Raw genomic sequence first — 26,790 nt, forward strand, 5'->3', positions numbered from 1 at the left:
GATGAATTGGTGTCCTCGCCGATGAGGTCTTCAAGGATTTCATTGCCGAGACAGCGATTTCGTCGACGAACCCTGATATTTAAATTTTCCCAAACCTCTCGGCTTTTCCTCATCTACAAACCTCTGAATTTCGTTGACGAGAAGCCTTCTACCTTCGTCGATGAATTATGGCCTTGTCAATGAAGTCTGCAGAATTCCATTTTTACCCCTCTTTTACATAATTAACCTGTACAACACATTTCGGGTACTTACATATATATATATATATATATATTATAATTATATTATTTGCAGTGTATGTTTATAACACGATTAAACTCATATTGCCACACAAAGATATTAGTCTATTTCCCTTACTGAGAAGTATCTCATCCCAGCATTACAAATATTTCAGGAAATCCCCACAAACCAGTGGAGTGAGCTCCATGATAGAGGAGTTCGTTAGTATTACCCCAGTTGTAGGGTAAGTAATTGTGTCGGAGACAAGATGGATTTTTGGGATATATATGTGTATATGTAAAAAAGTGAATCTCTGGTATTGTATATAAGTTAAGTGTATTATAGTTCCACTACTTAGATGACATGTATGTATAAATAGGTAAATCCTCCTATGGGTCCGGGTTGACTTTGACTATGTTTTATGGTATCAGAGTATTATTAGTACGTGAATATATATATATATATATATATATATATATATATATATATAGTAGAAATTTGGGGTCGTTAAAGGGCCTACATAGGTCTTAAATGGATCTTGCTTCAACACTTCCTTGGGTCTTCAAGCACTTAATAATCTTGAAATGAAATGTCGAAGCAAATACAATTCCAAGAAAAATAATAATAAAGTCTTCCATCATAAATCTTCAAATAATCCACGCGAACCTAAAAAATAATCATGAACCGAAGTGGACATTGGGAGGTCATCCACATGTCATCATGTCGGCAAAGGTGTAGACATCGGGAGGTCATCCACGTGTCACCATGTCTGCAAAGGAAAGGGGTAGGGTATGTTGATCCCCATCATCTCTCTCGAGCCCAAAAGAATTCTTCTCTGAAGAATGAGAAGTGAAGTACAAGGAATACAACTCCGGGTCAAGACGGAGGAGGTCTTCCTTAAGAATCCACCTCCTCTTGGAAAGCGGCTTACCTCTCCACTTGACCAAGAACTGTTGGTATGATCTTGCTAGTGTATACATTGTTTTGTCATCCATGATCTCATCAATCTCATCAAGTTTCTTGGGTAGGGATATAGGTGGAGGCAAAGGTAATTTTGGAATCTCAGGTTCAAAAGGAGTGGGAAATGGAATATGGTCACCTGCATGGTTAGAATCAGAAGGCTCCACAAAAGAAGATGCTTAAAGAAATGGGGTTAGATCTTCAAAATTAAAAAACATTGCTTATGCCAAAATCAATAGGAATATTAAGTAAGCATTAGAACTAATTTTCTTTAAAACTTTGAAAGATCCCATCTTTTTAGCATGCAACTTTCTTACCTAATGGAATCCGCTCAAGATGAATACGGACCGTAACAATATCACCCTATGAAAATTCTTACAACCTGCAATGTATATCAGCACTATATTTATAATGCTCATTGTTTAAGTTAATTTTCATTCTTATTTCAAAGTATAGATCATGTATGTGTTTTGCAAAAAGCATTAGTCAGCTCACTCACTCTACACTTAGGTGGTAGTGGAATATGATCTACAAAATTCCTAGGACTATATCCTGTGACAACCTAAAATTGGTTAAGGCATGAGATCCTATTCACTAAACTATTGAATGCAAATTCAACCATAGGAAGGCATAAATTGCAAGCTATTATGTTCATTCCTACCAAACATATCAATAGGTCGCCAAGGCTCCTATTTACCAATTCAATCTGCCAATCAATTTGGGAATGGTAAACACTAAAAAACTGGAATTTGGTACCTAACATGGCCCACAAGGTTTTCCAGAAGTAGCTTAAAAGCTTTACATCCTTATCAGAAATAATAATTTTTGGAAACCTATTCTTGATGAAAATTTTGTTGATTGTTCTATTATTGATGCATATGCTCCAAGTGTCATCTTTTTTGGGAGTAAGGAGAACAGGGTAGGCATATTGACTTATGCTCTCTTGAATAAAGTCGTGTTCCCTCATTTCATTACTTGTTTTGTCAACTCCTCATTTCTCTCGAGTTCACTTTATGATGTGGTAAATGATGTAGATATGAACTAGGAACAAGGTTAATGTCATGTTGAATCTCTCTTACGGGAGGTAACTCACTCAGTGGCTCAGAAATGACATCCTTAAACTTGGAAGGTATAAGTGATACTCCTAGTGGCGTCTCATGTTCAAGAAATGGTGTCTCAATTTTCCTAGTATCATCCACATTCATTGCCTATTTATCTTGACTCATCTGCTCAAATTGATTTTTTCTTATGATATTCAATGGTTCTCCACTTGTTTTTGTCTTTTCCTTCTTCTTTTTCTCACATTTCAGTTCTAATGGACTCAAAATAATTCTTTTGCCATTACACCTAAATGAATAAGTGTTGGCATGTCCATTATGTGAGACATCTAAATCATACAACCACAGTCTTCCCAAAAGAATATAGCCAACATCCATAGGAAGGACATCACACCAAATTTCATCTTCATAGTCCGCAATCTTGATGGTGACTAAGCACCTATGGCTCATGGGCATTGTTGCTACATTTACCCAAGTAACTTTGTAGGGATGGGAATGAGGTTCAACTTTTAAATTCAATTTTTCAAAAGCTAATTTTGAAATTACATTCATACAACTTCCTCAATCTATGATCATCTTGCAACTTTTATTCTCACACTTAATATAAGTATAGAAAATAGAAGTGTATCATCAATCCTCTTGTTCACAAGGGGTCACCATGATGCATCTCAAAACATTCAGATTAACATCTTCATTATCCTTAATTGACAATTCATCCTTACTAGGTGCAATTTTAGGAACATATACTTGATCCTCCTCAGGCTCTCTAGGTTGCTTATCATCATTATTTAGCTCAATGTGTAGCTCTAAATTGTCTTGGGGTGGGTTATGGACTAATTGGACTTCCAACCTATCTAGTCTTTGACAAGTCTCAATTAGCTCTTGATTCAAGTCACTGACTTGATCTTGAAACTCATCTATTGAGGCATCTCTCTCAACATTAGTACGATGACCTCAGCAAGGATTCCTTACTTGAGTAGACACCCTAGTGGTTAGTAAAGGTTTTAGACAACACTTGATCTCCGAAGAGAATGTCATAGCCTCACACTACACAATCGAAAGATTTGACAAGCTTTCAAGCTTAACAATGGATTTATATTCAATATTCAAACTTAGTTTATTTTTGAGTTCTTACAATGAAATATATAAGCTAATATTTTGGGGGGAGGGGGGGGGGAGCGGGGACAAGACATTAACTATCTAAGTTAGCATGAGGGGGACAAGGTATTAACACACTTATACTTCCCACACAAGCATGGGAGACACAAAAAATAAATACACACAACTTACTAACATATTAAAGAATCTTACAAGTTACTAAACATGCACATGCAAGCAAGCTTAATTATCTTGCAATATTAAAAATTAATTATAAAACATAAGTCAAAGGGAAGTAAAATCCTTGTGGAGCCCATTGGAGTCGTGTGGGGCCCATATGGGTCTTGAGATGGATCTTGCTTCAACACTTCCTTGGGTTTTCAAGCACCTAATAATCTTGAAATGAAATGTCCAAACAAATACAAATCCAAGTAAAATAATAATAAAGTCTTCCATCATAAGTCGTCAAATAATCCATGCAAACCTACAAAATAATCATAAGCTGAAGTGGACATTGGGAGGTGGGAGGTCATCCATATGTCATCATGTCAACAAAGGAGTGGACATCGAGAGGCTGTCCATGTGTCACCATATCTACAAAGGAAAGGGGGCATGTTGATCCCCATCAAAAATACAAACAAAGATGGTATGAAGATATTATTAGAATGAAAAAAAGAGTATTTCATTCTTTGAGTTGTTTAAAAATAGAGAAAAATACAAAAAAAAAAAAAATATTGTTTTGCTATTGAAAAAAACATGAAACGTTTACAAAATAAATCATGATCTTGTTACAGGAAATCATCCCTCAAAAGAAAAAAATTATTTACTTCATAAAGACAATGAAATCCAGAGAGTTCTATTTGCAATGGCTGATAATTTAGATTCAGCAGAACCTACCATGCAACAACATGTTCAAATCATGGTTAGACAAAATAATTATGCAAATGAATACTTGTCTACGCTAGGAGAACAATTAGATAGAATAGAAAGTTATGAAATGGAGAAACTAGAGAAAAACGATAGGCAAATAAACAAGATAGGAAGAGGTAAGCAAAACATAAAACAACAAGACCACCACAACCATTTGCCACAAACATTTCCACTTAGCCAAAATGGAAAAGGAAAAAAAGAAGAATTAAGTATGGGATTCAAATTTCTTGATCCATCATATATAAAAGGGTGTTTTGATAAAGATAAGATCCTAAATCAAATAGAAAAAACAATTTAGAAATCCCCTCATTTTAAAAAAAATACAAGCTCTTAATGAAAATATTAGTGAAGAATCTGACCAAGGAGACTACCAAGAAAATTACCAAGATGATATCTTAAAGATAGAGGAAATATTTAAAAAAAAGAAAAGAAAAGAATAGACCTTAAATCTTGTAGGATTAACAAATAGAAGACTCACTAACAATTATACTATACCAATATCCCAAACAAAAAACTATTATCCTAGACCAATGACCCCAGACTTACAATTTGAGGAAAGTCTACAATTTAGAGCCTATTCAAGAAATACATGCTATCAGTGGAATATCTATAGGCTATCTAAGTACCAAATTCTTATCTTGATTAAACGAATGTTTGTGATGGGACAAATATACATTCAAAAACAAAAGCAATCTATCCTAGAAGCTACCAATTCCTTAATAATGGGATTTGAAGGATCCCTTAACACTTGGTGGTAAATTATCTTATGGAAGACCAAAGGAATTGAGTAATTTTTTCAATAAAAACAAAAGAAGGTGGTGAGCCAATTAAGACAAAAATTGGAAATGTGATACATAAAGGAATAACTACCTTGTGTATGGCAATTATATTTCATTTTATAGGAAAGGCTACCTTTAATGAAGAAAAACAATATGAACTTCTACAAAATCTAAAGTGTAGAAAATTGGAAAACTTCAAGTTGTATAAAGATATATTTTTTACTAAAGTAATGCATTGAACAGACCACAGAGTCTCATATTGGAAAGACAAGTTTATTTCAGGATTGCCAACTCTCTTTTTGGCCAAAGGAAGAAATAAAATGAAAGTTTATAAAAGGATAAGCTGAAACCAATATGTACAATTAAACTTAGAAGATTGGACATATGGAGAAATAATCCATGTCATAAATATGACAAGATTGGATGTCTATAATGACTTAAGGTTAAAAAATCAATTAGAAAGACAAAAAATAACAAGTAGAAAAGAACTAGGAAGCTGGTGTGAATATTTTGGGTTTGAAAAACTCAAGACACCTACAACGAGAAAACAAAAAATGAGTAAGAAGTACAAGTTTCTTGAAAAAAAATATTAAAAAAATTGTAAAATATAAAACAAAAGGCAACCATCTAATTATAATTGAAAATCTAAAAAATTCAAGAAGAAAGATACGTGTTACATTTTTAGAGAAAAAGGACATTATGCCAATAAATATACACTAAAAAACATTATAAATGTTCTTGATATAAATCAAGAGATCAAGGACAAATTAATAATAATACTCTATAGTGATGAATCAGAAAATACAAATGACAATCTTTGACCCATATGTAGACTTCATAATTATTTTATATAGATGATGTTTTAGTTTTCTCAAAAGTCTAGACAAACACTTCAAATATCTAAATACTTTCCTAAAAATAATCAAGACCAGTGGATTAGTAGTTTTTGAAAAGAAAATTGTTTTGTTCCAAATCCGAATCAGATTCCTTGGTCATATTATAGAAACTTGAATAATAATTCATACCGGAAGGACTGTCAAATTTGTTGACAAATTTCTAGATGAAATCAAAGACAAAAACATAACTTTAGAGATTCTTAGGATGTTTAAATTATGTTTCATATTTTTATAAAGGCTCAAGAAAAGTCTGTAAACCTCTTTATGATAGATTAAAAAAGGATCCTCCACCATGGTCCTCAAACCACACGAAAAAAGTTAAAGAAATAAAACAAAATATCAAAAATCTTCCTCTTATGACAAATTGTAACCCCAAACCTTCAAAATAGTTGAAACGGATGCCTCAAACATAGGATATGATGGTATCTTGAAACAAGTAATTGACAATGAAGAAAAATTGGTCAGATTTCACTCTAGAGTACGGAATGAAACTTAGAAGAAATATTCCATAGTCAAAAAGGAAACATAGGAAATAGTTTAATGCATTACAAAATTTCAAGATGACTTATTAAACAAAAAAAATCATATTAAGAGTATATTGTAAATCGGCCAAATATGTCTTAACCAAGGATATAAAAAAAATTTAGCTTCAAAACATATATTTATGACAAGCTTTAACATCTTTTTTTGAATTTGATATTGAAAATAGGTGAGATAAATTCTTTGTCTGATTTTCTAACTCATGAATTTTTGTAGAGGAAAACATGATAGAAAGACCAAAACTAAAAGCGAATTCAAAAGACAAATATGTCTTGACAAGTCTACAGGGCACAAATATTATGACAAATTATTCTTTTAAATTGGCCGAACCATGACCAATGTAGTCGCAAAAGGCTGCCCCAAGGACCAACCTTCTCCTTTATGTCTTCTACATCTCCTTCAAGACCAACTATTCCTTTGACAAATAAATAATCAGTTTTAGAACAATCAAGACAATCTTTTCCCCCTCTTCATACCAATTTAAGCACTTACAAAGACAAAGCTTTAGAACCACCTACAAAAGACACAACAACCTAATTCGCCTCTTGTGTCCTAACTTCCAATCATGACCATTCTCCTTATGTAATAAAACCATAGTTTGATAGATTCTTTCCTCTCGAATTAGAGTATCTCATCCCCTAGGATCAACCTTCTCCTTTATGTCTTTTGCATCTCCTTCAAGACTAGCTAATCCTTTGACAAATAAGTATTCAATTTTGGAACAATCAAGACAATCTTTTCCCCTTCTTCATACCAAGTTAAGCTCTTACAAAGACAAAGCTTTAGAACCGCCTACAAAAGACACAACAACCAAATTCGCCTCTTGTGTCCTAACTTCCAATTGTGCCCATTCTACTTATGTAATAAAACCATAGTTTGATAGATTCTTTCCTCTCAAACCAGAGTATCTCATCCCGAAATATCTTAACCTTAGAAGAATTGCAAACAAATTTATTAACAAGGAATTTCATCAGACTCCTGAAAATGTTAAAAAAGGACAAAATTTTTATGAATTCATCTTAGTCGATATCGAATTAGCTGAGATATTTGAAGTCCTTGGAAAACATAATCTGAAAAAATTAGCATTTATAAAAATGAAAAATAATCATATTTTGTCTCTAAAGCAATGGGGAAGCAACTCCAATATGACAAAGAAGTTTTCTCGACCATTCTCCCTAACCGAGTTTAATTATTAGGACTATAGGGATGCCTGGACAAAGAACACGCATCAAAAAAATAAGGGGCACTCCTTTTCATGGTTCATATATTTTGATAAAAGAATGACAATTGAAGACCCCTTGGTTTCATGAATGGTGGGATATGTTTGGACCATCTGTGATCTTCTTTCCCCAATAGCTTTAAGAGAGCTACAAGTTTTGGAGTGATAATATCAATCTCACCGATCATTGGTTAGAATTTCCATTATTGTTCATATTTTACAAAGCTTTTGGCTTAACTTAAGTCGTAATGATGGAATATGCTATCCAAGATGAAATTATTGGACAACACAAAATTTCATATTTTGGAAGACAAATTAAGATAAAATGGTTGAACAATATGAATTTGAGTAATTTAACAAAATTTTCCATTGCAAAATGGTTTGAGCAAAATCCCTAGTTAAACAAATCACAAGATCAAAAAAAATTTCTAATGAAAAAAGTCCAGATGCAGACAAGATTATCTATTGCTAAATCCAAAAAAGAAATAATTCAGATCTTGAATGAGACAATGTCCACCTGTTCTAGTGATGACGATGCCTCTTAGTTGAACTACCTTCAGGACAGTGAAGATGGTTGCTATGGGATTAATTTCCTTCAAGAATGTAATGACCTGCTTATTTTATCATAATTTTTTTTCTAATAATAATATCCATATAAAAGTCTTGTCAAATCATAATTAACCTGATAAACCATAATCCACCTAGACCTAGGGGAACTAGGGGAAAACCGGAAATTCAATACCAATACCTAAATAGTAGGAAACGTGAAATCATATACATATGAAATTACCATTTAACACAATACCATAGTTTACTACATCCCTCATATGAATACACACATCCCAAAATATCTAAAAAGAGTCCTAGGGTCACCACCCCAACATTCCGTCCGACCCTAGCAAAATGACTTACCCTTCAGGTAGGGTAGGACTATTGAACTCTAGCGTTGCGGAGCCTTATCCGCTCTCCTATCCAGGGCTCCTAAAATGTTTATATAGTTTGGGGTGAGACACCTCTCAGTAAGGGAAATAAACTAATACCAATGTGTGGCAACATGAGTAATTTCATGTTATACATATAACTGTATATAAACATAATTGATAAAACTGTCTGTATCATATCTGAGAAAACATATATTATCATATCATGGTAGAACATACTGAATTTTTGCACACGTAAATCATCTCATATAACAATACATAGAAAACATCCTAGAAGGTTAGCTAGTTGATGTCATGTCTTACCCCCTCATGACTGGGTTGTGCGGCTCGAAGGCGGGACCCGACAATGGTTGGCCGACCACTGCTGAGTCAAATAAAAGTTTGTAAATATGATGGGTCTACCCTTCCTAGTTCGGACACCAGAGGGACGCCTGTGCTACAATAAACCACATCGACTGCCAATCTCCCACTGCCCCGTACGGCAAGCGGTAACACTAACATAATCTTGAACGTGATCATATAGTTACGATACCGTGCTTCATGAAAGCCTAAACCAAGCTAACCAGGTTCTGATAACATATAACATATTTCCAAATAATGATACATGACTATTACATAATCATATCTGTCATGTTAATATTTTCATACATCTTTGCATAATATATCATATAAAATTTACGGTCTTTACGCAGATATTTTGTATTTTATAAATCATGACCCATACACCAGTATTGCATATCATAAAACCTTCGGCCCGTACGCTAGTATTTTGTATAAAACTCTCAGCCCGTACGCCGACATATCATATAAAAATCTCGGCCCGTACGCTGACATATCATATAAAATCCTCGTATCCTTTAACATTTTTCGTGGAAGCAGTAAAAACATACTTATTTTGTAAACATAATATTCCATGGTAAATTTTACTCATGCCACATAAAATAGGTATTAACCATATTTCAGATCAACCACATTATTTCCAACATAATTCTATAATATACATATTTATCTGAAATTAATTGCTGTAAAATGATAAGTACATTTTCATGAAATCCTAACTTAGTTTATCCCTTTACCTGATTTCTGGAAAACCCCTAAAATAACCAGTCCTGCATCCGCAGGGTTCCCCGTTCAACACCTTGAACAAAATTTCAGTATTTCTTTGAGTACTACATTTCTTACAATTGTAAGAAAGGAAAATATTGAATAAAAAGTTTTACCTTGAATTTAGGATGAAGTCCAAGTTAATCCTACCAACGATCCACTCTAGCAGACTTGAAGAGAACTTTCCCAGGAGTGTCATGGTGGCCTCGCATTGTCGAACCGACAAGAATCCATCCCTGAATCTTAGAGAGAATGGGAAAGGGATGAACAGAAGAGAGAGTGTGTGTTCTTCGCGTCATTTCTAATGAAAAATTCAAGTTTAGGCTATTTATACACTTGCACTCGTCGAGGAGCCACGTCACTTCGTCGATGAGCCCGCGAAGGAAATTCATTGACGAACACCTATTCCTCGTCGATGAAATTCAGAACTGAAAATAGCCTCTCGGTATCTTCTCGTCGACAAGACACGTCTCCCTGTCGACGATCCCTATAAGCCACTTCATCGACAAATGCTTCATGTTTGTCAGCAAAGACCTGTTGTGACCTCCTTTTATAATTTATTTTTTCCACTTTCTTTTATTATTTAAATACCATAATTCTTCGGGTCTCTATATTCTCCCCTCCTTATAAAAATTTCTTCCTTGAAATTTGTTATCCACATAATTCATCATCCCCTAAAGAAAGCAGTTTACTTATTTTATTACTTACCCTCACTTATGGCAGAGGAATACCATGGTTACATTCAGAGTTCTTGGAGATTACATATACAAAATAAAAAATTCTCCCAAATCCAAAAGACTACTTACTAACTAAACTATTACATATACAGACTAACCTGCAAAAGAACATTACATAATTACTTCCACTTTTTTTTTTTATTACAACCGAGCTCCACTAAATAAATGTGGATATTTATGCCTTATCTATTCCTCGAGCTCCCAAGATGCTTCTTCTATTACATGATTTTTCGACAGAAATTTCACTAGAGGAATCTTCTTATTATGTAATTCCTGCTCTTTTCTATCCAAAATCTGTACTGGTACCTCCTTACAAACTAGTGAATCATTGAACTCTAATTCACCATAACTAATCACATGAGAAAGGTCTGAGACGTATTTCCTCAATATGGAAACGTGGAATACGTTGTATATTCCAAACAACATAGGTGGTAAAGCTGGCTTGTAGGCAACCGGTCCCACTTTCTCTAGAATCTCGAACGAGCTAGTGAACCTAGGGCTAAGTTTACCTTTCTTCTCAAATCTCATAACCCCTTTTAACGGAGCTATTTTCAAAAACACATGATCACCAATATCAAATTCCAATTTCTGCAATAGTTATCGGTGTAGCTTTTCTGTCGGCTTTGAGCTGCACTGATTCTACCTCTGATGAGCTGAATCTTATCATTCGCTTGTTGCACTAATTCTGGTCTCACAACTCACTGCTCACCCATCTCATCCCAATATAAAAGAGAACGACATCTCCTACCGTAAAGTACTTCAAACGATGTCATGCCAATGCTGGTCTGATAACTGTTATTATACGCAAACTCCACCAGCGACATAAACTAGGTCCAACTGCCCTCAAAGTTCAACATGCACGCTTAGAGCATATCTAATATATGAATTGTCCTCTCAGTCTGCCCATCTGATCGAGGATGGAATGTCGTGCTAAAAGATAACTGAGACACTAGAGCTTTCTGCAAGCTTCTCCAAAATCGTGACATGAAACGCGAGTCCTGATCTAACACTATAGACACAAGCACACCGTGAGAACGGACTATCTCATGTATATAATCTCTACCAATCTGTTAATGGAGTAGCTGATCTTAATGGAAAAAAAAATGGGCAGTCTTAGTCAAACTATCTACAATCACCCAGATTGCATTCTGGCCATGCAATGCTGACGGCAGCCCTGAAACAAAATCCATACATATATGATCCTATTTCCACTCTGAGATAAAAAGTGGCTGCAACTGGCCTATCGACCTCTGGTGCTCAGCTTTTACCTACTGGCACGTCAAACACTGTGATACATATTCAGCAATCCCTTTCTTCATACCACTCCACCAGTAAAACTCTTGCAGATCCATATACATTTTCATGTTGTTGGGATGAACTGTATATAAAGATCTATGAGCTTTTTCTAAGATGGTCTTTCTGATATTAGCATCAGCAATAACACATAATCTAGAACGGAACCGCAAAACCCCGTCATCTATAATACAAAATTCCTCTCCTTAACCATTCTGAATTCTAACCATTATCTCTACTAACTTCGAATCCTCTTGCTGAGCAACTTTAATACTTTCCTGTAGAGCAGGTTGCAACACTAAACTGAAAATACATACATGAGGACCACTCTCGACCAACTCTGTGCCAAGTCTCTCCAAATCCATCATTATCGGATACTAAATCTCCATAGTTTCCAGCGTTGGTACCACAGACTTCCTACTCAATGCATCAGCTACCACGTTTGCTTTTCCTAGGTGATAACTGATAGTACAATCAAAATCTTTAATTAGCTCCAACCACCTTCTCTACCTTATGTTCATTTCCTTCTGAGTTAGAAAGTACTTTCAACTCTTATGGTTGGAAAAGATTTCGCATCGCTCACCATACAGGTAATGCCTCCAAATCTTTAGTGCATGTACTATTGTAGCTAATTCAAGATCATGGGTAGGGTAGTTCTTTTCATACTCTTTCAACTACCTGGAAGCATATGCTACCACCCTACCATGCTGCATCAATACACAGCCTAGTCCCTTCAAGGACGCATCACTGTAGATAACATACCCTCACCCCCTGACGGAATGATCAACACTAGTGCTGTGATAAGACTTTGCTTCAATTCCTGAAAGCTCTATTCACTGCTGTCGTCACATTCAAATATGGTATTCTTCCTAGTCAGTCATGTTAGAGGTCTTGATGACGTTGAGAATTCCTCAATAAAATGACTGTAATACCTAGTTAGCCCCAAGAAACTCCTGATATCTTGGACGTTCCTCAGTCTAGCCCAATTCACTACCACATCAATTTTACTAGGATCCACAAAAATTCCATCCCCTAAGATGACATGCCCCAAAAACACAACCTTCTCGAGCCAAAATTCACATTTGCTGAACTTAGCGTATAACTTCTTTTCCATGAGCGTCTACAAAACTTGTCTCAAATGCGTCTCATGCTCCTCATAAATCCTTAAATAGACTAATACATCATCAATAAAAACAACAACAAACTGATCTAAATATTGGTGGAATATCCTATTCATCAAATCCATGAATATTGCAGAAGCACTCGTCAAACCAAACGGCATAACGAGGAATTCATAATGCCCATATCTGGTCTTGAAAGCTATTTTTGAGACGTCTTCTGCTTTCACTTTCACCTAATGATAGCCTGATCTGAGGTTAACCTTAGAATACACCCGTGTACCCTGGAGTTGGTTAAATAAATCATCTATATGGGGTAGAGGATACTTGTTCTTGATTGTCACCTTATTAATTTCCCTATAATCTATACAGATCCTCATGGACCCGTTTAATTCTTCACAGATAACACTGGAGCTCCCCATGGAGATACACTAGGTTATATAAATCCCTTATCAAGCAAATCTTGCAACTAATTCTTTAATTCTACCAATTCTGCTGGCGCCATTCGGTAAGGTGCTTTAAAGATCAGCGCTATATATGGGAGCAGATCAATAGAAAAATCTACCTCCTGATCAGGTGGCAAGCCCAGTAACTCATCTAGAAAAACATCTGTAAAATCCTTTACTACTAACATACTTGTGGGCTTTAATTCATTCCCTGACATTTCCTTCACAAAGGCCACGAATCCCTAACAACTACTCAGGAGCAGTCTCTTCACCTAAATAACTGAAACTAACTGAGGCGGGGATTGCACTCGTGACCCTATAAACCTAAATTCTAGTTTTCTCGGAGGTCTGAATATTACGTCTTTCAAACGACAGTCTATGCAGGCGTAATTGGTTGCCAACCAATCCATACCAAAAATTTCATCGAACCCATGCATGTATAATACTATTAAATCATCTAGAAAAATTCTCTCCTGAATATCAATTAGACAGCCTCGGAGCACTTTACTACACCTTACTACAGACCTTGTTGGTGTAGTGACTAATAGTTCGGTGTCTAACAACTGTGTTTCTACCCCACGCAATTTAATACATCTCATAGACACAAATGAATGTGTGGCCCCTGAATCAAATAATACAATAACTTTAAAGAAAAATATGCTAACCATACCTGTCACCATGTCGTCAGCTGTCTCAACATCACCTGACGTCTAAGAAAAAAACTCTAGTTGAAGCCATATTCCTTTGTTGGCCTCCACGTGGCGTCTAGTAGCCTCCCCGGTATGGTCTAGGAGTAGGAGCAATATTTGGTGGTGTAGGACAATATCGCACCAAATGTCCCTATCTACCGTAGCGATAGTAGACTGCTCTCCCCACTCGACACTATCCCCAGTGTCTCTTCCCACAATTATGACAAATAATAAAATTCTGCACCGCCTGAACTTCACAACCTCCAGTCTCTTGCCTCTATCCTCTGCTATAATTTCCTCTCCTCCATTAACCCTGCCTAGATCCCTACTCGAAACTTGAAGCCACAGATCTCTTCTTTTGTACCTGCTCCTCTGCATCCATACGCTTGCTAACCTCAACCAAGGATGCTTTGTCAACTAACTCAGCAAAGTCCTGTATCTTTAGCACTACCACCTACTTGTATATGCCTCGCCTCAATCCTCTTTCAAACTGTCTCGCCTTTTTTACTTCATTAGGAACAATATATGGAGTGAAGCGGGAAAGCTTTATAAACCACACCGCATGCTGCTGGACCGACTGCTATCCTTGCTTTAGGTTCAGGAACTCTTCCACTTTAGCTTTCTTGACAGTGGCTGGGAAATATCTATCAAAGAATAATTCTTTAAATTGGTCCTATATTATAGCTATCGACATCGTCCTCTGCTGTTCCATAAGTCTCACAGCAATCCACCACCTCTCGGCCTCCTCTTCCAGTTTATAGGTGGCGAAGAGGACCCTATTTTCCTCCGTACACTATAATACAGCCAAGACTTTCTCGATCTCCTGCATCCAGTTCTCAGTGGCTATAGGATCAACTCGTCCTAAAAACGCCAAGGGATTCATCTTGGTAAATTTATCTATCATGCACCCATGGCCTATAGACGGGCCTCCCTACTCTCTGGAGCTCCTAGCAATCTCAGTCATAACCTATTGAGCCACACTGCATAGTACCGCATCAGAATTAGTTTCTCATGCACTCGAGAGCCCTGCAGCATCTCTTCTACTCGCATAAGTACTACCTTCTCCAGGGTCTATCCAAAAAAACAATAAACGTGATTTAGAGACCCTATTCTTATAATTTACTCGCCTAACATAGTCCCCTATCTTAACATCCTCATTTTATTTTTAGATCTAGTCCTACATTCTAGGAACACAACCCGACAATAGTTTACTATGATTTTCTTGAAATCGTCACCTTAGGAAAAATACAGAAACTACCATGGAAGTCCTGCCTCTAGACTATAGAATAAAACCTTAAATCCTTTTCCTATACTCTGGTATTGTTTCCGCTGCATTTTAAAGTCTATAGAACCTAGCAACCTAGGCTTTGATACCAAACTATAACGACCTGCTTATTTTATCATAATTTTTTTTCCATAATAATAATATCCATATAAAAGTCTTGTCAAATCATAATTATCCTGATAAACCATAATCCACATGGACCCAGGGGTACCAGGGGAAAATCAGAAATACAATACCAATACCTAAGCAGCAGGAAACGTGAAATCATATACATATCAAATTACCATTCAACAAAATACCAGAGTTTATTACATTCCTCATAGGAATACACACATCCCAAAATATCTGAAAAGAGTCCTAGGGTCGCCACCCCAACAATCCGTCCGACCCTAGCAAAATGACTTACCCTTCAAGTAGGGTAGGACTATCAAACTCTAGCACTACGGAGCCTTATCCGCTCTCCTATCTGGGGCTCCTAAAATGTTTCTATATTTTGGGATGAGACACCTCTCAGTAAGGGAAATAAACTAATACTAGTGCGTGGCAACATAAGTAATTTCGTGTTATACATATAACAGTATATAAACATAATTGATAAAATTGTCTGTGTCATATATAAGAAAACATATATTATCATATCATGGTAGAACATACTGAATTTCTGTACACGTAAATCATCTCATATAACAATACATAGAAAATATTCTAGAAGGTTAACTGGCTGATGTCATGTCTTACCCCCACATGACGGGGTTGTGCGGCTTGAAGGTGGGACTCGACAATGGCTGGTTGACCACTGCTAAGTCAAATAAAAGTCTGTAAGTATGATGGTTCTGCCCTTCCTGGTTCAGACACTAGAGGGACGCCTACGCTACAATAAACCACATCGACTGCCAATCTCCCATTGCCCCATACAACAAGCAATAACACTAACATAATCATGATCGTGATTATATAGCTACGGTACCGTGCTTCGTGAAAGTCTAAACCAAGCCAACCAGGTTCTAATAACATATAACATATTTCCAAATAATGATACATGACTATTACATAATCATATCTATCATGTTAATATTTTAATACATATTTGCATAACATATCATATAAAATTTACGGCCCTTATGCCGATATTTTGTATTTTATAAATCATGGCCCGTACGCCGATATTGCATATCATAAAACCTTTGGCTCATATGTTGGTATTTTGTATAAAAACCTCGGCCCGTATGCCGACATATCATTTAACATTTTAGTGGAAGCAGTAAAAACATACTTATTTTGTAAACATAATATTTCATAATAAAATTTACTCATGCCACACAAAATAGGTATTAACCATATTTCTGATCAATCGCATTATTTCCAACATAATTCTACAATATACATATTTATCTGAAATTAATTATTATAAAATGATAAGTACATTTTCATGAAATCCTGATTTAGTTTATCCCCTTACTCGATTTCTGGAAAGCCCCTAAAATAACTAGTCCTGCACCCGTAGGGTTCCCCGTTCAACACCTTGAACAAAATTTCAGTATTTCTTCAAGTACTACATTTATTCCAATTGTAGGAAAGCCAAATATTGAATAAAAAGCTTTACCTTGAATTTGGGATGAAATCCAAGTTAATCCTACCAACGATCCACTTCAGCAGACTTGAAGAGAACTTTCCCAAGAGTGTCGTGGTGGCCTCGGATCGTCGAACCAACAAGAATCCGGCCCCAAATCTTAGAGAGAAGGGGAAATGGATGAACAGGAGAGAGATTGTGTGTTCTTCGCATGATTTATGATGAAAAATTCGAGTTTAGGCTATTTATACACCTACACTCGTTGATGAGCCACATCACTTCATCGACGAGGCCACAAAGGAAATTCATCCATGAACACCTATTCCTCGTTGACAAAATTCAGAACTGAAAATAACCTCTCAGTATCTTCTCATCGACGAGACACGTGTCCTCGTTGATGATCCCTATAAGCCACTTCATTGACGAACGCTTCACTTTTGTCGACAAGGACCTGTTGTGACCCCCTTTTATAATTTCCTTTTTCCACTTTCTTTTATTATTTACAAACCATAATTCTTTGGGTCTCTATGAAGAATAATATTGTTGAAACAAGACGATAACTTGTTAGCCTATAAAGATACCTGATGAAGGCATAAAAGTAAAGCAAAGATGTTTGAGAAGGAAAAAAGTAAGGACGAAAAAGAACGATTGAGATCAACAAAAGAAAAGGTCTGAAGAACAATTGTGATGGTTTGAAAAAAAAAAGAGATATTGTTTATAAATTGAGCGAAAATAGTCCCTTGAATGTAGATTGAATTGAAAGACCTCAATACTCCTTACAAATGTCTCAAATTCCTCCTTTATGTCTTTCCCCCTCTCATTATAATTGTTTTTATTTTACTTTGATCATCATTGTAATCTTGTGAAGATATCAAGATTAGTCATCAAGCTTGTTCTAGTTTGATTATAGTGAAGAATTAAAGTAAGACCAATTCATTGTCATCATTATTATATTTTGTCTATCATATATTGTTTTGATTATACATATATTATTGTGCTTATTGTCTTTATTGTTGTCTCGTTAAATCATAGTTCTATATTGCATATCCTATGATGTATGCCTTGGGTTTCAATTAGTATTTGATATTGGAATTGGTGTGATCCCAAGAGGGGGGAGGGGATGAATTGGGTTTTAAAAATATTTTGGCCAATTTAAGCATTTCGCCGATTTACCACAAATCATATCTCATTCAGTATAATAGTGTATATGAAAAATGATAAAGTCATATGTTCAAACATACACGTGAAGCATATTTCATTTAAATAAAAGTGTGCATGCAAATAATTAGAACTATGAAAAAAAAAGAGCATACGCATATGGAAATTTAAAGTATAGTAATTAAATGAGATGAAGAGAGAGAACAATACACGATATTTGTTATCGAGGTTTAGCCAAACCAGCCTACATCCTCGCCTTGGGCATACCCCCCCAAGGATTCCACTATCCATGCTCACTTAAACAGACGAAGTAGAAGTTGTTTACATCCTCCCCTTATGGGGTGAGGAAAACCCCAGCTCAATTATAAGGTTGAACCCAATTTGTCTCACTTACGGGGCTGAGACTCCCTAATTCAATTTTCAGACCGAACCCAACCGATCTCACTTACGGGGCTGAGACTCCCCAGTTCAATTTAGGGTTGAACCCCATCGATACATAAAAAACATTTTTGTACATAATAATGCTTCTGAAAATACAAACAAAGATGTACATGTTTAAGCTCATAAAATGTACACTCTAATATGATATGATTTATGTTCAGTAGAGAAAGGGTGTAAAACAAATATTCCAATTTTTGATGAAAAACATATATGATAAAATGCATCAAAGATTTGAACCCTAATAAAATACTTCTCCAAAAAATATTTTCAGTACTAAGTAGGAGAACCTAGAGTTTGCTTTTTAAATAGTTTTTGCACAAATAAAATATATATGAAAAATGAGTATTATGTTCTGCAACAAAGATTTTTGCAAATGAAAAATATTTGGAGAATCTCAAAGTTAAGCTCAAAGATATTTGTGCAATGAATACAAAAAAAAATGCCCAAATAAAATACTCTCCTTAAAAAAATATTTCAAAAAATGTAACAAAGAGAGTTGGAGAGTAAAAATTTTAATCTCAAAATGATTTTTTAAATAAAAAAGTATGTTAGGGAACTTTGATTAAGTAAAAAATTTAAGAGAAAAAGTTTGCTAATAAAAGTTACTAATTTGGAGTAATGAAGGGGTATATATAGACTTCTTGAACATATGACCATTTGGGGACACGCTCGGTATTTTAAAAAAAATTAATTAAAAAATTAATGACAAAACCCTTTAAAAAATTTCTAACCCGAGAGGTTCGATCAACCATATTTAAGGTTCAGTCGACCATATAACTAAGTTCAGTCGACCGTGTCAATTTTGAACTACAAATTTTTCGACCGTCTTAGGGCAATTTCGAACCCTTCATAGGTTCGATCGACCAAGACAAAGTTCGGTTGACCATCTTTGAGGTTCGGTCGACCAAGGTTATTTTGAACTATACATTTGGTCAACCAAGTAGTTAGGGTGTCGAACACGTTCTATTTCGGTCGACCACGCACGGTACGTTCATTTTAGAACGGTTGACTGTGAGAAGTCAATTTATTGACTTCTAACTGGTTTAGTCGACCGTGGCATTTATACTGCTAAGGGTTCGGTTGACCGAGATAGTCAAACTTTTGACTCAGGGCTGGTTTGGTCGACCAAGCTGATTTGTACTAAATGGTTCAGTCGACCAAGGCTTTTGAATTAAGCCTAAAAACCTAACATCGGTCAACCAGCCTAAGGCTATTCCAAAACCTTTGTTTGATTTTCGTTTTTATGAAAAGAGTTTTTGGTTAAACTTTAGGTGCCCTAAGATCTGTCTACGGTGAATCTGAGCATTTAAACATGAAAGTCAAGGTGTAGTCCCAAGAGGGAGGGGGGTGAAATGGGTTATTAAAATTTTCTTTTAATTCTCTTTAAGAATTCTTTAACCTTTAGCAACACTCAAAAAAAACTTAGTTTGTTTAATTAATCCACAATGACACTTAATCTCAACACAAGTAAACAATAACCAAACAATCCAATCAAACACAACATACTTAATTAAGATATAAGATGTATCACTTTTCAGTTTTAGCAAAAACTCAAGATAAAGTTCATTTGTAGCCCTGTGAATATGTGTTTGTTTCAAGCCCTGCAATGAATGAAATTTGCTTGTCCTCTCTTAACTAAGATTTTCGTAAACAATTAAACAACGTACTCCCTTTTGAGTTTCGGCAAAAGTTTAATCAAACGTACTTTCTTAAGTTAAGAGTCTTCTTAATCTCGATTTTTTATTTTCAATAACCTGCACTTTACATACACACCACACAATATATATATGTTGAAAGTAAAGAGAAGGGTAAGAGTGAGATCGAGATTTTTATGAGATTCGGCTTATCCACGGCCTACGTCCTCGCCTTAGGCCAATACCACCTAAGGTTCCACTATAACACTCCTTTTCGGGCGGAGAAAACCTTTACAAACCACTCTTTAAGGGTAGAGCCCCCTCTTAAAACGATACCCCACGCTTGGTCCAAACAATCCTTGAATCGTCAACAACTACAAGAAAGATAATAGACAATCTAGTGTACAATGATACTCTCAAATGAGCAGATTAGTACAATTGAAAGCACTATATACTTCAATATAAAATATCAAAGGAAATAGAATTGAAGCTCAAGAGTGATTTCACCAAATTTCTTCTCTAGATGAGAATCAACGATTCAAAAGTTTAGAACTCAGAGAAGGATGGTGCAATACTTTAGAATTCTTTAGCAATTCAGATTTGCATGAGTGAACAAGAGAGATCTTTGAGAGAGCAAGAGAGCTTTCAGCTTTTGAGCAAAATTTTTAATTACTTGGCATGGTTTGATTTGATAAAGCATGTATTTATAGACTCATAAAGGTATTTTCATGTTGCCCAAAATTACTTGGAGTATTTCCCAAGTTTTTATGAAATTAGGGGCACAAGAAACTTAAGTTTGAAATTTAAAACATTTAAAAATTATAGTTGTTAACAGTGTTCAGTTGACTGAAGCATCGGGTTCAATCTTCTAAAGTTCTTTAAAATACTGAAAATATTACTGAAAATAGGGTCAGTCGATTGGGGTGACACAGTTCAGTCGTTTGAGGCTATACTGCCTCTTCAAGAATTCATCAGGAAATTCTTTAGCAGACTGAACTTAATCTTTAGTCGTTTGAGGAAATTTTTCAGTTTTCTGAGATTAAACTTCAGTCATCTCAACAGTTAAAAATTTGGTTTTTCAGTTTAGTTTTCAAAAACTCTTTACTTTTTTGCTTTGATTACTCATAAAACTTTTTCCGGGATTTCTAAAATAAAGTTTCTAAGGCCACAATAACCCCTAAAAGAGTTTCAAAATATTTCCATGTGATATTTCAATATGAAGTACTTACATCATTTGTTTTAAAGTCTTAAACATTCTAATCTTCAAGTCTTCCATGGTATTTTGCTTTGAATCCCCTTTTGACCTGACCTTGAGTCAGCTTTACATACTTTACTCATTTTGGTGTTGCTTGAGTTTCTTTTGGGTTACTTTAAATATGAATGTGACTTTTTAGTCCTTAGTGATCTTGAACTTTTATTGCTATTCTTTCTTTTGAACTTTGTCTTTAAGCATTCCTAAAACATCATCACTTTGACAACACATGTTAAATCAACCTTCATTTGTTATCATCAAAATGAGATTTGAAAGCCAGGCTATAGGCCAACAAGACATATCAAGCAGATGCATACATTATTACAGACCAAAATAATAAAACTTAAATGCATTACAAATACAAATCAAATATGTCTTCTTCTTTTGCTCTGAAGACTCTATGGAATACGCCAAGTTTTATGCGCTTTAACTCCTAGCTTGGCATCCATTTCATGTCCTTTATGTGTGTCCTGAATTATGACCTATTCAAGCACTAAATACACATATAAGACACTTGTGTTTGTCAACATCAAAACAAAAATCAGACTTAAAAAGTCAACATTAGAGTCACGTTGTTATTAGGAAGACGATCTTCCCCCAGGATTAGTAGGACTACGTCGGATTGGCAATGTGTGGCCATGGGTAGGCCTTTGTAAGACCGTAAGATGTTGACTAATCCAAACTCCCTAGGGTTATACCTTTTGATATCTTAATGGCAAGTGAATCTTATAATAGTTTAGATCTAGAAGATCAAACAGGACAAACAATATTAAGCCATGAATCATAGTGGGAAGATAATGAACTTGTATGCATAATTTATTTTAAAATATTTTTATGAATTATTCTCCAAAAAAATTACGAAATGTTATCCTAGAAAAAAAAGTTAATGGAATAATTTGTTATGTCCATTCTATTAGGTTGCTTGTTTTCATATTTATTGCCACACATAAAGAAAAAAATTTTAAAAAATTATTTATTCTTGTAAAATATTTACAAAGAAAAGTTTTACGATATTTTTCAACCAATTAAATGGGGCCTGTGGAATTATAATATATATATGCTGGTTATTTTGGCATCATTGTTTGAAAAGATAAAAATGAAAACAAAAATAAATAAAATTAAGAATTTGAAGAGGTAGCCTATTTGGTTAATATTTTTAAAATTAAAAATAGAAAAAATATAATTAAAAGCATGTTATTTTCTAAATGCAAAAGAAAATTTTGAAATAATAATAACAAAATATAAAATTAATTATATTATTTTACATAATTATTGCATTTTTCTAAACTAATATTTGAGTCCTCCAAGAATTTTGTAAAACTTTTAAAAAATATAAGAAATAACAACGTAAATAAATGTGTCACAGTCACTTATTTCTTCACTCAGCCACAATAAAAATAAAACAGTTTTAAACAAACAAAAAAAAAAAATGTACCAAATTATTGCTTAATTTTCTTATAAAAAAAAAAAAAAAAAAAAAAAAAACAGAGAAGAAAAGTAGTATTAATAAAAAAAAAAAAGCATTTCCTTTCATTTCTAGGAAAGGAACAAAAGATTCTACAATTATGAACATTTCTTTTCTTCGATGCTGTCTTTCACCGGCCTTCATGTAATCTAATCTCTTCTTCCCTCTCTAGTGGCTTTGTATTTTCTTATAAAAGTTCATAAAGTATTTTTAAAAGCAGAGAGAGAAAGAGGGAGCCCATAAAATATCTACGTAATTTCTATTTTTCGTAATTTTTGGACTCAATAATTGACCCAAAAATAATAATTGGACAGCCGGAATATCAGAAGGGTAAATTAGTAATTTCATGTGTGAATGCAGCCAAAGCCTATTGTATAAGGCAAAGGCGGGCAGCGTGGGCCGCCTTCTAACTACGCTTAGCTGTACACTTCACACCAAAAAACCAACTGGTTGATCCCCATCGTCACCAATCTCCACCTGTTGCCCTTATCACCATTCTCCTTCGCTAAAACTTTTTCCCTTCCATTTTTACCCGTCGTTTCTCCCAGTATTACTAACTTATCACTTTTTCAGTACATTTCAAGCCCGCATGCCTTGACCAATGTCATGAGTTGACTGGCCCAAAAATCTGAAGTTAAACAATAGAGAAAATGACTTTTCGCTTATCCAATGGTCTCATGCCACGTGGGAGGAGAGTTAATTGCCGAGCCCACCTGATCGGGATCCCTATCTATATTATATTTCAAGCTAAAGATAAGAAACCCTAATTACCCACAAAGCAAATGGTAGAAAGAATTGAGAGGCTGAGCTAACTCTGAAAAACCCCAAGAAAATTTTTACCCTTAGGCTTAGCCCCTCTGCGCAAACCCATAGAATTCACCTTCTCTTTTCCTTGGATTTCCGGCTGTAATTTTCCGGGGTAATGATGCTGGCGACTTCTGCTCCGCTAGAAAGTTCAGGAGCGGCAACCGTGGCGCGGCGGAACGAGGAGAAGGTGGTGGTGGTGGTAGACGAAGGGGTCGGTGGTGGCTCGGTCTCCGGCGAGTTCGGAGAAGAAGAGAGAGGGAGAGGGGTAGAGGGTGAACGCTATTTTGCCGGTAACCGGTGGCCTCGTGAAGAGACCTTGGCTTTGTTGAAGATTAGGTCTGATATGGACGTCGCGTTTAGAGACTCAAGCCTCAAAGCTCCACTATGGGAAGAGGTTTCTAGGTAACTTAATTCAATTGCACAGATTTTTTAGAGAGTGAGAGAGAGAGAGAGAGTTCAGCAGCAGGAAAACGCTTACATATAGCTATATTTTTTATTAAATTTTCTTATTTACCTAAAAAATCTGCAGAATTTTGGTGTTGGATTTGATGAATTTGTTCCTGTCCTAAGTACCCGTTTCTTTCTTTTGCTTGCAATATTACCCAAAAAAACTCATTACTATGAATTTCTCCGAGAATTCACTTCCATTTTAGTTTCAATTCATATGTTAACACGTGATTTTTCTGTTTCTTCATATCCCGATTAGCGCAAGCTGTGAGGTTTCAATCAGTCAATTGGTATTTTTATCTGCTCTCGAGTGTTTTCTTTTGCTTAATTTCCTGTGTAATTCTAGGTATGATTTGAATTTAATTATATCTTCAGTTCCTCCTCCTCCTTCCCCTTTAAACTCGCTTTTCTTATCATCCCATATTTCGTCTCTCTCCGCAGCAATTATAATTTAGAGTAAATTTGAAAAAAAACAGTCTTTGGTACTGTTGTCACCAGGAAACTAGCTGAACGTGGGTTTCACCGGACCGCAAAAAAATGCAAGGAGAAATTTGAGAACATACACAAATACCACAGGAGAACCAGAGATGGCCGATCCGGTCGACCCAACGGAAAGACCTACCGGTTTTTCGAGCAATTAGAAGCTCTGGACCAACAGCCTGCTGTTCCACATCCACCCCGGTCGCCGGAAAAGATTCAAACTCCTCCCTCCACGGAAACTCCGGCGGCCATGATGGTGGAGCCCATAAATGCTTACCAAGAGTCCATGCCTTGTTCTTCCGAAAACCCAACCGCGGGATTCGCCTCCACTGCCTCCACTTCCACTGCCTCGTCATCGGGCAAAGAAGCCCAAGGCACCCGCAAGCGAAAGCGAAAATTGTCCCATTTTTTCGAGAGGCTGATGGGGGAGGTGATTAAGAAACAGGAGAATTTGCAGAAGCAGTTCATCGAGGCTATGGAGAAGTGCGAAAACGATCGAGTTGCGAGAGAAGAAACTTGGAAGATGCAGGAGCTCGCCAGAATCAAACGAGATCAAGAGATTTTGGCCCATGAGCGCGCCATCGCCGCAGCTAAGGACGCCGCCGTCATCGCATTTCTGCAGAAGATCTCGGAAAAAGCCAGTCCTCCGGTGCAATCGGCGCCGGAGACCGCGAACCCGCCTCCGATCGCAGTCGTAGAAAGACCCGATCAAAGTTCAAGCGGTAATACCGATAAAAAGTGTAGCAATATAAATCAGACAAGTAGTTCAACATCGTCTCGGTGGCCTAAAGCTGAAGTAGAAGCTTTGATTAGGCTTAGAACAGATCTGGATTTGCAGTATCAGGGAAATGGGCCCAAAGGGCCATTGTGGGAGGATATTTCGCTGGGCATGAAAAAGCTAGGCCACTACCGGAGCTCGAAGAGATGTAAAGAGAAGTGGGAGAACATTAACAAATACTTCAAGAGGGTAAAAGACAGCAACAAGAAGAGGCCTGAAGATTCAAAAACGTGTCCTTACTTCCACCAGCTTGAAGCTCTCTACAAGAAGAAGACGAGTAAGAAGGGTGATAGTTTGGCAAATTCCGGGGCCGCTTATGACCACTTGAAGCCTGAAGAACTGCTAATGCAGATGATGGGTCGTCCGGGACAGGAGCACGGGCGGGAGCCGGCGGCGGAGGAGGATGACGGGGAAAGCGAGAATGCGGATGGGGATCACGAGGAAACCGGAGACGATGAAGATGAGGAGGATGAAGAAGAGGAAGGAGATAGAGATGGAGAAGGGTATCAGATTGTGGCCAACATTAACAATCCGAATTCGGGGTCTTCAATGGCGGTTATGGGGTGAGGGGACAAGATGATGATGGAGAGCGAGCGTGCGTGCGTGCGTGCGTGAAGCTTGTTTTTGAGAAGTGGGTCAGTACAGAAAGAAAGAAAGAAAGTGGGGTTTGATCTGAATTGGGATTGGATTGGATTGGAGCTCCATTTCTGAGGAGTTCAGATTGCAAACCATCAGGCAGGCAGAAGGCATCTATCCTACGGGGCCTCGCGTCTTTTTCGCAGTTTATTTTTCCAGAATTTGGAGTTAAATAATGTCGGAGATGGAGGGGAAGAAGTCAAACAAGGGTAAGGGTGTGCATGTATTATTTAATATATATGTAATCTGTTGTATACCTCTTTTTTTTTTTTTTTCTTTTAAATAATAATTTTGGGACATTGTTCATACCCAATGTGTGTAAGAAATGCGTGGTTGTGAGTGTGCATCAATAAAGATGGAAGATTGATTACTGGCAATCTTCTGGTTTATTTCTGGATTGTGGAATGCGTTAACCCTGTTCAATTAAAATTACTGCTAATCATTTCATTAGGATACTCTAATTTTCAAAAATTAAAATAACATATTTTGTAAAATATATGCACATACAGACGCATAAATTCCTATGTCAGAGCATATGTTAATTCTTTTTTATGATTTATTCATACAAACCTCGTCCTTGATGGATGGTTTTTTCTTTTATTTTTCTACCAAAAAAAGTTTATTTTCCCGTCACTTGTAACAAAACAGCTCTCCAAGTGGGAGCTTCCCCCTAACCTACAAAAATTGACTTTCTCAAGGCAAAGAAATAAATAAATAAATGAAAATCAAACTCATGGGTCAGTCAAAACCTACAAGAATTGACCTTCTCCAGCCAAAGAAATAATTAAATGAAAATCAAACTCATATCAA

General features: G+C 36.0%; 1 protein-coding gene across 1 annotated transcript; it reads left to right on the forward strand.

Moving 5' to 3' along the window:
* The first annotated feature begins 22,888 nt into the window (after positions 1 to 22,888).
* LOC131158245 (trihelix transcription factor DF1-like) lies at positions 22,889 to 26,377 on the forward strand. The gene is made up of 2 exons (XM_058112982.1): positions 22,889 to 24,041; positions 24,585 to 26,377. The coding sequence occupies exons 1-2, from the start codon at positions 23,755 to 23,757 to the stop codon at positions 25,909 to 25,911; spliced, it is 1,614 nt and encodes a 537-aa protein (XP_057968965.1). The 5' UTR covers positions 22,889 to 23,754; the 3' UTR covers positions 25,912 to 26,377.
* Positions 26,378 to 26,790: the final 413 nt, after the last annotated feature.

This window comes from Malania oleifera, chromosome 1 (genome assembly GCF_029873635.1).
Source record: "Malania oleifera isolate guangnan ecotype guangnan chromosome 1, ASM2987363v1, whole genome shotgun sequence".
Taxonomy (NCBI): domain Eukaryota; kingdom Viridiplantae; phylum Streptophyta; class Magnoliopsida; order Santalales; family Ximeniaceae; genus Malania; species Malania oleifera.